The sequence below is a fragment of the Hydra vulgaris genome, chromosome 03 (genome assembly GCF_038396675.1).
Source record: "Hydra vulgaris chromosome 03, alternate assembly HydraT2T_AEP".
Lineage (NCBI taxonomy): Eukaryota > Metazoa > Cnidaria > Hydrozoa > Anthoathecata > Hydridae > Hydra > Hydra vulgaris.
In genome coordinates, this window is record NC_088922.1 from 13,870,781 (window position 1) to 13,882,648 (window position 11,868).

Below are 11,868 nucleotides of genomic sequence, written 5' to 3' on the forward strand. Positions count from 1 at the left end.
TAGCGAAGTATTCATGATCTCATAAATAAAAATGTTTTCTTTATCATATAGTTGTTTTTTTAATTGTTATTATTGGTTGTTTTTTTAATTGTTATCACTGATTGCATTTATTAATTGAGCATTCTTTTAATTACCCATTTATTTGCATACTTCTTTCATTTTTATTCTCATATTCTTCCCAAAGATGAGGGCAGAATTAAATAGTTTTTTTTTAATTAAACAAAGATTCTTAAAAAAATTAATAAAAAAAATTATTTTATTTAAATACACCTTATTATTATTATTTTATCTAAATATACTTTAAAGTTCTCTAGAAATTAAAAAAAAAACTTTTTCCTGTAAAAAAAAAAGAAAAAGAATTCAAACTTTTAACTATTTCATTTGACCCGCTTTCGGGGGTCGTCCACAAATAAAGTCACGCAATTTTTGACCTTTTCAGACCATCTTCCCCCACCTCGTCACAACATCGTAACTCTTTAGTAACAAGTTCCGTATGAGTTGTCACAAAATTACTCACCCCTTCCCTTTCCTAACGCGTAACATAATTTATGGATGATCCCTTACTTTATGTTTTTGCAAAATATTGACATTATTTAGGCGCCGTATGATTATTTTACACGTCTGTGTCAACTTGAAGCAAGCTAGATTAGGTTGTTTGTAATTTTCTTGAGTTTCTGCACTGTGATAAAGTTCCACCTTGCAACATTAATTATTACGATGAATAGCAAATTTGAAGCTGTAAAGTGGAGAATTTGTTGTTTTCAATATTTTTTTGTTATTATTTAGAAATATTTTAGGACGGCTAGGATTATTGAATAGTTACTTTTTGGTTCGGATATTAGCAAATAATTCCATGATTTTATCAATATTGAGGCCTCTTGTAACCTTTATTTGGTTAGTACCATGTTAAGTTTATTAGATCTTTTGTAAGTACTTTTAGATCTGAAGTATGTTTTAATGAGTAACTGCAGCAAAAAATTTTTTAGCAACAATTTTTGGATTTTGTTTATTGGGTTTAGGTTATAGTATAAAGACTGCACTTGTTAAAAATTGCACACGGGCTGCTAAAAGGTAATCAAAATAGTTTCATTCTTCAAAAATTCTCTTAAATTTTAATATTTACAAATATTGTTATAAAAAAAAATTTATAATCTGATAATAGGAATCTCATAATAATAATCTCATAATAATAATCTCATAAGAATAATCTCATAATAAGAATCTCATAAGAATAATCTGATAATAATAACAAAATAATCATAAATCGTAATAATAAAATAAGCGAGGCAAACAAGATATTTATTGAGCTGCAACAATTAGACGTCTTACACCAAAAGAAAAGTGAAAATGCTAGATAAGAAATTAAGTTTTCATTTACAAAGTTTATTCAATTAAAAAAAACAAACAAACAGCTGAGAATCAATAATGAAGGAAAGATTAAGATTTGAAACTTAAAAACCGAAAAAAAATTTGAACAATTTAAATAAGCATAATCCTCTATTGTTCTTACTAAAAAAACTTGATTTTAATGAAGACAAATTTAGAACACAAAAGTAATTTAGAATGTATGTTTTGATCTAAAAATTTTAGTATAAAGCTATTTATATATGTACAAAATATATTTAACAACATCGAAAATTCGAAGCAATTTAAAAATGCCTTTTTTTTTATAGACTACTTTTGAAAAATTTACTTTTTGAACAAGAAAGACTGTAAAAGAATTGGCAAACATCTTAGTACAAATTATCGCATAGTTATCGCAAAATTAAATACAAATTTAAAAAATACAAGTCTAATTTAAAAAAATTCAGGAGATAAAAAACTTAATAAGATCTAAAAAATGCTTCTTGGATTAGTAAAAAAACTAAAAACTTGAAAAAGAACAATTTCCATAGTAACATGATGTTCCTGACTATTTATAATGAATATTTTAGTGTAGAAAAGACAATTAGAAACACATAAAATTGTAACACAAAAGTATGTAACGCGTATACATAACGACAGAAAACAATAAGCATGATATTTGCATGTATTTATAATAACGCATGGTATATAGTTTGTGCACACATGCGGGTTAAGCGCAGCACAACAGCAGAAACAAACGGAAAGTTGAACAAATTTTTTGTAAAATCACAAAAGAAAAATAAATTAAAAAACCATTTAACGTACTAACGCCTCAAAACGATAACTTTGTTTTTTTTTCAAAAACTTGCTAACGTTGGCTGATGTATTGCTGAACTAAAAAAATTTGTGGAAGGTGACAAAGGTTCAATCTTTACTGAACTTTCAAGTTCAACAATGTCTTCGCTCAAGTATTTTCGATCGTGTGAACTGAGCATATTAGTATCCATAAGTTCATTCCAGAATTCATCAGCCTGGAGATCGTCATGATTAAATAATAGATCACTACCAAAAAGTTCTTTTGCGACATCTTCTACTGCTACTTCGTCTACCGGTTCATCCTTAACTGTGTCGTCCAGTAGGGGTGTTGATGGTGGCATGTCTAGTGCACTTTCAGGTACGGTATGTTCAGGAGACTGAATTTTGGAATCTTCCATAGAATCGTCATCACATGAATCACTAGAAATACTCAAGTCATCTAAAAAGTTTTAAAAGCAAATAAAATGTTTTTGTTTTAATAAACTTAGTTCTTTTTATAACCACGCTAAATATTTAAGTGACGCAATAGTTTATTTTAATTATGTTTTGTTTTCCAATAATGCAATGCCAGCAATGCAAGTGACATTAAATACCAGTAATGCAAGTTGAAATGTTTTTATAATAGAACGACCCAAGTTGACTTATTTTTTAAAATTATTAAAAAAAATTTTTATATTATATGGTTTTCAAATCAATATTTTACTTTTTTTATATTGTAATTGTTTTGAAAACTATAACTTAAACTTTATATACTACATTGATGGTTTTGAAACTTAAATTTTACATTTTAGATAATTTCATGGTTTTAAAATAAATTAAGAACCAAAATAATTTTTTTTTAGTTGCAAAAAGTTTATTAAAAGTATTACGAAAAAATTCTGAAGTCTGGTATAAAAGATTTTATAACACACTTCAGAATTTTTTCAATTTAATCTGGACGTTTTTTGATGGTTTTCTCACCGATTGTTTTTATGCTGTTTTTATGGTTAGAACGGCCGTTTCTAAAAGTTGCGATCACCGCATCATGGCGGATAATACTGATTAGGATGCTTTAAAGTGATATTATAAATAAAAAATAGATTCATAGGTTATCTTTCCAAACCTGTTTATTGGAAACAATAACTATTAGTCGACATTATTTTATAGTTTAAAGCTTTCATTAAATCAACAGTATGTAATAATGTTGATTTAATGAAATAAATCAAGTGTATATAAAGTGTTTAAAAAATTAATTTTAAATACTTTTAGTTTTTAAAAATTTTCTTTTTATATTATACTAACCTGGATTAGCCATACTGGCTTTGATAGCTTCAGGGTGCTTTTTCTTCCATTTTCGAATTTCCCTTCTAAGTTGGTCTTTTTTTTCTGGTTTAAGCGACCACAAGCAACCTTTTCTTTGTGATGTGCCATCAGGTCTTTCCAGTTTACAAAAAGCCTTATTTAATGATAGATTGTGACGAACCGAGTTCTAAATAAAGATGTCTAATTTTATAAGCATAAAATAAAACTGTTTTAAAAAATTTAATTAAAAAGAAAAAAAAATATTCATAGCAGCAACAAGAAAAAAAAAGAAAAAAATTTCAAAGCAGTTGGGAAAAAAAACAAAAAAAAAACACGAACTTTCAACATCTAGAAAAAAAGCTAGCGTTGCTTTTTATATTAGGTTTTTAAACTGTTTTTTAAATTAATTTCAGAGCTCAGAAGTTAGTTTAAAGTTTTAGCATGTTTAGATATTTTTATTTATATAAACTCAGTCAATTTTTAGATCTTGTGTAAAACAGACAGATTATATAAATTAAAATAAATATATTTTAAATTGTATTTATAAATATTTAGATATCGCAATAAAGTAACTATAAACGACAAAATCACAGTATAAATTAAAAAAATTAACCTTCCATCCGTCGGGTGCAGTTTTAAAATACGGAAATCGAGATCTAAAAATTTATCCAAAAAAGAATTTAGGTTTTAACAGCAGGAAAATCTCTATATGATATATATATATATATATATATATATATATATATAATAAAAATAATAAACTGACATATAATTATATAAAACAAAATTAAAGTGAAAAATATTAATTTATAGATAAAAAATACATCATAAACAGTATCATCGATGGAGCATTTGTTATATAAAAATTTGGGTATTTTAGTGGTATTGAATATCAGCTGTGTAATACCCGTGAACGTTATTTAAAAATTCAATTAAATTATGGTAATTCAAACCTCCAAGGGACCAAGGAAACCTGTTTAACTAAACAAATGTTCCTTTCATACAAAATAAATTTTTTTTTCCTGCTTTTAGTTTAATAAAGTACAGCTTGAGATAACAAAAGTTCGAGATAATCCATGTACAAATAGGTTGAGATAACAAAAGTTCGAGTTTATCCATGTACAAATAGGCGATATTTAAATGTTGGCTCAAACCAAAGAATGTTGGTTCAAACCAAATTGAACTTTGGCTCAAACCAAAAAGGCTAAAATTCAGTGGAGGCTCTGGCCAGATAAGCTGCATTAGTATAGATGAAGGCGTGAACTTCCTAGTTGAATGTTTATCTGCGGTGCTCTGTGATAAGATCGTGATGATTTTATAGAGTACAATTTAGTAATCGAACATGTTTAACAGTTTAAAAGTTAGCATAACAATTTGGCTGCAACCAATAAAAATGGGAATAGAAAGTCTCAGTAGAAGAAAATGCTGTTCTACTTGACACAGATTGTGCTTTGGTATTCATCTCAGATTGATGGAGATAAATAACTATATTGCTAATATTCATCTCAGACGATTGATGGAGATATATAACTTTATTGCTAATAAACTTCTTTAACCTTTACAGCAGTTGAACGTAGATGTATAAATTTAGTTGGCTTACTAAAATTTTTAAATAATCTATTCAATTATAAGCATAAATCAAGTATCGATTTCAAACTTAAACTTTATTTTTTAAAAACGCATTCAAAGCAATAGCGAAAAATTTTTTTACTGTGAGAATGCTAACTAAATAAAAAGTATTAAAATGTTTAGTGAGAGTCGTGAATTTCTTAAATACCTCAACCTGATGAACAATTAGTTTTACACTAAACAAAAAATTAAATGCTGATATTTTTATTCTCAAACTAGTAGAAACAAAAGCTTTTAAAAACCTTTGCAACATTTGAAACTTTACAAATGAAATTATTTTTCAGACAAATGAAAAACGCAACGTAAGAAAAACAACATACACTCAGCATTATTAACTATCAAGCTGATATCGATTAAATCAGAATGAGCTACTTTTCAACTCTTTTTTTAAAGTTGGCTCCAACTGTTTGAGCCAAAATACACTTAAAATTAAAAAAAAGAATTTAAATTCAAAAGTTAAAAAGTGTTACTTTAATGATGAATATATATAGTAAGTTGAAATTTTGGATTGATACTTGATTTGTGATTATAAATGAATGTGTTTTTTGAAAACTTTATTAGGCCAATTATATTTCTTCGTTTAACTCACTGCTGTAAAGATTTAAGAAGATTAATAGCAATAAATATATGCATATAAAAAAAATATTAGCAACTAAAACTGAAGCAAAACAAAACGCCTCTAGTTTAAATGCTGTTAGAAACGTGCTAAAAGTACTTAAGTCACAAATAAATGTTATAAGAAAATATAACTTGATCAGAGATATAACAGTTCAAAATAAGGATATAAAATGACTGATCAAAGCAGACTTACTTAAAACATTTATTTTGTGACTTAAGTACTTTTAGCACTAAGCTCTTTAATTGATCTTTTAGTTTTGTGATTTTTAATTTTATGAAACGGCGTTTTGATTACTTTCAGTGTAAACAATTGTGTTTGCGAAAACAAAAGTTGCATTTGTTGTAAATAAAATGATAAATAAAAATTTGAAGGGTTTAAAGTTTTCTACAAAAAATTTGAAAATTTTCTACAAAATTTCTTTTAAATAGTTCTCATGCTTACTTGTGCGCTGTTGTTTTTATCACGTCACGTGGTTGTTTAATTATATCAGGCATAATTTATAAAAAACGTAATAATTTATAATTTATTTATTTGCAAACTCAAGTAACAGTTTAGATATTTCAAATAAGTAACTCATAAAGATGTTAAAATCAGTATATATTATATATATATATATATATATATATATATATATATATATATATATATATATATATATATATATGTATATATATATATATATATATATATATATATATATATATATATATATATATATATATATATATATATATATATATATATATATATATATATATATATATATATATATATATATATATATATATATATATATATATATATATATATATATATATAGAAATCTCGCCCAGGCGCTGGTAGTGCTAAAACCGGCACTATATATATATATATATATATATATATATATATATATATATATATATATATATTTTTTTTTTTTTTTTTCTTATAATGTAGTTTTAAAAAGTTATATTTATATTATATTAAGTATAACTTTTTTAGTTTTATGCTATCAAACTTTATTAAAAAGCATTTTAAATAAAGTAAACAAAAAACAAAAAAAAGAACAACAAAAAAAGGTTTCTTGGTTTTTGCAAAAGAATTTAAACCAATTAACTTCTTAGCGTTTATTGAATTCAATAAATTTGTTTTCGTTATGAAAATTGAGGAAAAAATATAGAAACATATAAAGAAAACAAGTAGAAATAAAAACAAAACTCACTGCATATACTTGTAAATTTCACTAACGGGTAGGCTTCCTTGATCACTGTTTCGCAACGCCATAGCTATTAGACAAGAATATGAGAATACTGGTTTAGGAAATATTTTTGCACCAGGGCTGCCATTTTCTTTATTTTTGTCGTGCGCATACTTTTGATGTTGCAAAATGTTCTGTTGGTGCAAATCGTGACGTTGATAGAGATTCTGCTGTTGCTGCTGCTGCTGGGACATTGCGTGAGTTTGAGCCAGACTCATGAAAGTAATGTTTTGAGATTGCATAGCGTGTATAGCAGAGCGATTGGCAGAAAACTGAACAGGCATGTTTGTGTTAGGATCTACCATGAGTGAAATGGGCTCTTGTCTAATTTGCTGCTGTTGGTCTGCTTGCATTCCAACGTTATGAAGCCAGTGTAAGTTTGTTAAATTTCTCGGTAAAGAATGGCGATCCATTTTCATTGGAGTACGACCCTGTTCTAGTTCTTGCAGTTCTTGCAGGTAATCCCCATATGTAAACTGACCATAGCAGTTATTTGTTGATCCGAGATCAAAATCTATGTCGTGCACACTAATAGAGTCTAGATCACTCAAGCTACTGGTTTGATATTGGTTAAACATTTTATTGAATTAATTCCTAAAACCTACTTTAACTCACTAATATGTACAATTTTTATTATTATTTTCTTGAGCTTGTTCTTCTATCCCTTCTTAGTTTTTAGAGTTGTCATCTTTATTTGCTGAGTTTTGTTTACATTTACAATGTAATAATTCTAGCACCCCTTTGCTGCATTCAGATAGGTATTCGCAAGGTTACTTAAATGGACGTTTACATTTCGTTTCGCTGCGCTTCATTGCGCTCAATATAAAATCGATTAAATTTGATTGGTAGAAGAGTTTTTGAAACAGTTATGATTGGGTTGTTTAAATTGTTCAACGACAGGTGATATCAAAGATCTCAAAAAGGAAACGTTGCAATCTACATGCAGTTTAATGGTTTTTCTGTTTAAAATATTTTGTGCTTCAAAACTTGTTTTCCATATAGATATGTTTAACCAAATCATTGAAATTGAACTTTTTTAGCTAATTTCATTTTTTCTTTTTATTTATCCTATTTATTTTTCAACTATATTGACACCGTGAATTATATTTTTTATTTAAAATATAAATTAAAACAGTTTTGCTCCATTACGATTAAAAACTCAATTTTAATGATAAAAAACTAAAAAAAACCCTTTTTTTTTTTTTGACAAACTAAAGTGTACACATACTTCGACCGTATAATTACTTCAAAAAAGTTCGTTTTGTAATGACGTCTAAAAACGACGCACTTTTCAATTTAATTTTATACATTAATCAGGAATGACAACTAGTTACTTAAAAGAAATTCGGGACAGCATAGAAGTGCAAGAGGTATCAGTCCAATTTAAATAGTGCTACAAAATAACCCTTATTTTATTCCGAAAATATCAAACAATTGTTTTTTTAATACTTTTTTAGAGATTTATATTAAATGTTTATGTTGAAAAAACACTTTCGTTGAGAGATAGATCAATAATATTGTTTACTTTAAATTAATACATATTGTTTTAATTTGGCACACATATTTAAAGGATTATGAAAACTAAGGTCCCATAAGAAAGTTGTGAAAAAAAACCCTGTCATGTTTTACAAGAAGTAATAAATAAGACGGATGCAAATGTTGCATACTCATTCTGAGTAATTGGTTTTAAAAATTAACAATTGAGGTGGCAAAATAAAAATAAAAGTGGAAGTCTTTTTGTAAATAATTTACTCTAATAAAGACTTGTTTACAGCAAAATCTCATCCCCATTAATAAAAAATAAGTTATCTCCTATATTAAGCAGTAGGTTATCTCTGTTATAACTATTGCACCTTGCAACATTTCTTGAATAACTGTTTACAAAAGAAGGTTTAAACAATATTTGTTTACAGCTTTCATTTTTGTCTTGTTTTATATTTTTTTAAGTATTTGTCTCTTTTTATAACTATTATGAACTTTTATAATAAACTTAAAGCTCTTTCAGTTATAAGAAACTTGTTTTTATATTTACAACGTTTAAAAATTGAAAGATACAATCTTTTTTTGAATGTTTGCTAGCATAACTATATTTTATTTAGTTGTAAACAAACTTTAAATTCATAATCAATCTTATTTTAAAGGGCCAAAAAAAATCCTTGAATGGAAGCAATTTTGTTTGTGTTAAAATTTTGCATTAAAACAGGTTTCGGTATTTTGTGTTAGAGATAAATAACTTTAAAGATGAGAACTCCTTTGATTTTAATGTTCATAAAAGGTGCTAAATGAGAATTTTTTTATAAAGGCAAAAAAAAAAAAAACTAAGGCGATTGGAACGTGAGAATGTGCCATAGTATTTCTGCTCTTGTAAGTGTCACTGCAGCCTGGATTGTAACACTAGATTGTAAACACTGCTTGTGTGTTAAATTGGCTTATAAATTTACAGAACTATGTTACTGCACAAAATGTAAAAATTTACGGTGATGGTGTTGATGATTTTGACAAATACAAGGAAGGCTTATTAGAAAATGAACTCGTATTAGAATAAATCATAGTGTTTATGATGGTTTTTATTTTTTATATTTAAAAGACTTTCTTAGAGAGTTTGTAATATACTTATTATTTTTTTAAAGTGATTAAATATCGATAAAGTCGAAACTTTTGCACGATAACAGCGAGTTAATACAATATCTTTGTTACTGTTTTTATAATTATTATTTTTTTCCTTTAAACCATTGAACATTTATAGCACAAGTTACATTTGGAAAATATTTGTTTATATATAGGTAAAACCAAGAATTGATTTTTGGAGTTTATTGTTAACGATGGATTTTTGAAGCTCTTTAAGTCGCAAACTGCGGATTTTTGAATTAATAATTTTTATGTTTTGAATTTACATAAGAGCATGAATTAAATTGTAGTTAATATGAAATTAATATAATTCAAATATGATTAGAGTTCTATAGATCTCACAACAAAAATTCATTTTAAAACTTTTTTTATGTTTTGGCATACGGTCTAGAAAGCGTAAAAAATTAGTATAAAAGTTCACTATCTTAAAAAATCATTAGAATTAAAAATTAATAATATAAATAGTAGGGAACAGCCTTAACCCTAATGCTTAAACTCTAAAATGTTTGCTTAGTTAAAATTAGTTTAGTTAAATTTTTCTGGACGTTCAAACTCAAACTATCATAATGCTCAACTTACGTCAACTTTTCAATATTTATCTAGTTCCTTTCAAATACTTACTGCAAATACTTCAAATACTTACTGCAAATAATTACTGCAAATTGAAATATTCAGTGTAAATATGTTTTTCATTCATATTCAAAAAACACTTTCTAAATATAGATTATTAGAAACAGTAAACAAAAAGTATTTTTACAGATTGGGATTAATAATTTCAGTTTTTAATTCTAACACATACTATCATACAACAGCTTGCTTTTCATTTTTTACAAATGCTTGAAACAGCACTTTATCATATATAACTACCCCTATCTATCATTCAGAAAACGGATAACGTTGTTTCCATTTTCAGAAGGATTGAGGGCCGTATATCATCTATTCGTTAAATTTTAAGGGGCATTTTCAAAAATTATATAGGGCGTTGTTAAAAATTTCTTACTAACTATATTGTTGAAAAAAATTAAATAAAAAAATAATTTTTTAAACGTATCTGTTTTGTATAAGCATTAGTTGTATTTATATTAAGGTTTAATATTAGAAGTTCGGTTAGTTTTAACGGAAAGATGTCAGCACTGATCCAAAGCAATTCTTATACCGTTTCTAATGACCTTTGAGTGCAATTGCTTATTCGTTAAATAATCCAAATTGTTAATTGCTTATTAGATAAATAATCCAAGTTGTTAATTGCTTATTTGTTAAATAATCCGAAAAAAGAACAATGCATATACAAAAATTTAATGCATGTAAAATTTTTTTTCAAAGTGTTAGAAAGCAGCAAAGGCTTTCGGTGTGACGGAAATCGGCAAATTAGTGAAAATGTTTGAATTGATGAAATTGTTCTTAAAGTTTTTTTCAATAAAAAAACAAGTTCTTTAAAGTATCTTTATATCTAATAGTTAAAATAATAAAATAATAAATAAAATAGAATAAAATACAATAAAACAGAAGACTGTTTAGAACATGAGTTAAACATATTGATTAACTGTGAATGAACCAAGAGGGCATGGGACGAAAAAAGTACGTTTTTGGAACGTTTTGGATGTCTTAATTAAGTTCCGTGCTCACTGGGGAGTAAATTTATATAATTTTTTGAAAAGTTTAAATCTGAGCACTTAAATACAAGTGTTGCAAACCTTTCCTTCGAAACATTTGTATCATTTGATCACTAGAAATGTGTCAAAAGAACTTAGAGTTCAGCATTTTGATACATAGTCGGAATGAAGATTGAACCAGCAGCATAGAACTTACTTAAATAGGACTAAGTTCCACAAATGATATTGACCACTTTTAGGTCAAATGAAATGTGAAATACCATTTACATAAACAATATTAATTAAAGCTCTTACATCATTGCATGTTTCAGGTAGATTTTCATCAACGACACAATTATTTGACATATAACACTTGTGCCTTAAGCTGTTGAACCTATTAGGATGTAACATTTTTTAAACTCTTGTCAGTTAACCTCTTTTTTTTTTCTTTCTTCTTAAGGTGCTCCCAGTAGCCCTTACGGTACTATCACAGAGCACCGCGGAAGAGCATTAAACTAGGAAGTTCACGCCTCCTTATTTACCAATGTATCGCTTTTTGGGCTAGAGCCGGCTTCAAACCTCAGACCTCTTAGTTCTTAACTAAAAATCTAACGACTGCGTCACGGCTGTTTAGGAACTGCGGAACTCATCTTTAAAAATGGTTCTCTGCCGTCAATTCCAAGTTTGATAAAATGATTGAAGCGGTAATCTCTGTCCAA

At 26.8% G+C, this 11,868-nt stretch overlaps 1 protein-coding gene across 1 annotated transcript; it reads right to left on the reverse strand.

Annotated features, from left to right (window-relative positions):
* Positions 1-1,084: 1,084 nt before the first annotated feature.
* Positions 1,085-7,719, reverse strand: LOC100199523 (forkhead box protein N4). Its single transcript, XM_065792399.1, has 4 exons — positions 6,894-7,719; positions 4,055-4,097; positions 3,442-3,628; positions 1,085-2,599 (listed from the first exon to the last, which is right to left on the reverse strand). The coding sequence occupies exons 1-4, from the start codon at positions 7,505-7,507 to the stop codon at positions 2,202-2,204; spliced, it is 1,242 nt and encodes a 413-aa protein (XP_065648471.1). The 5' UTR covers positions 7,508-7,719; the 3' UTR covers positions 1,085-2,201.
* Positions 7,720-11,868: the final 4,149 nt, after the last annotated feature.

Coding starts and splice junctions, on each gene's coding strand:
- LOC100199523 (XM_065792399.1), bottom strand. CDS start 7,507: ATGTTTAACCAATATCAAACCAGTAGCTTGAGTGATCTAGACTCTATT. Junction 4,098..6,893: donor GAAATTTACAAGTATATGCA/GTGAGTTTTGTT, acceptor ATAAATTTTTAG/ATCTCGATTTCCGTATTTTA. Junction 2,600..3,441: donor AGCCAGTATGGCTAATCCAG/GTTAGTATAATA, acceptor AAAACTTTTTAG/ATGACTTGAGTATTTCTAGT.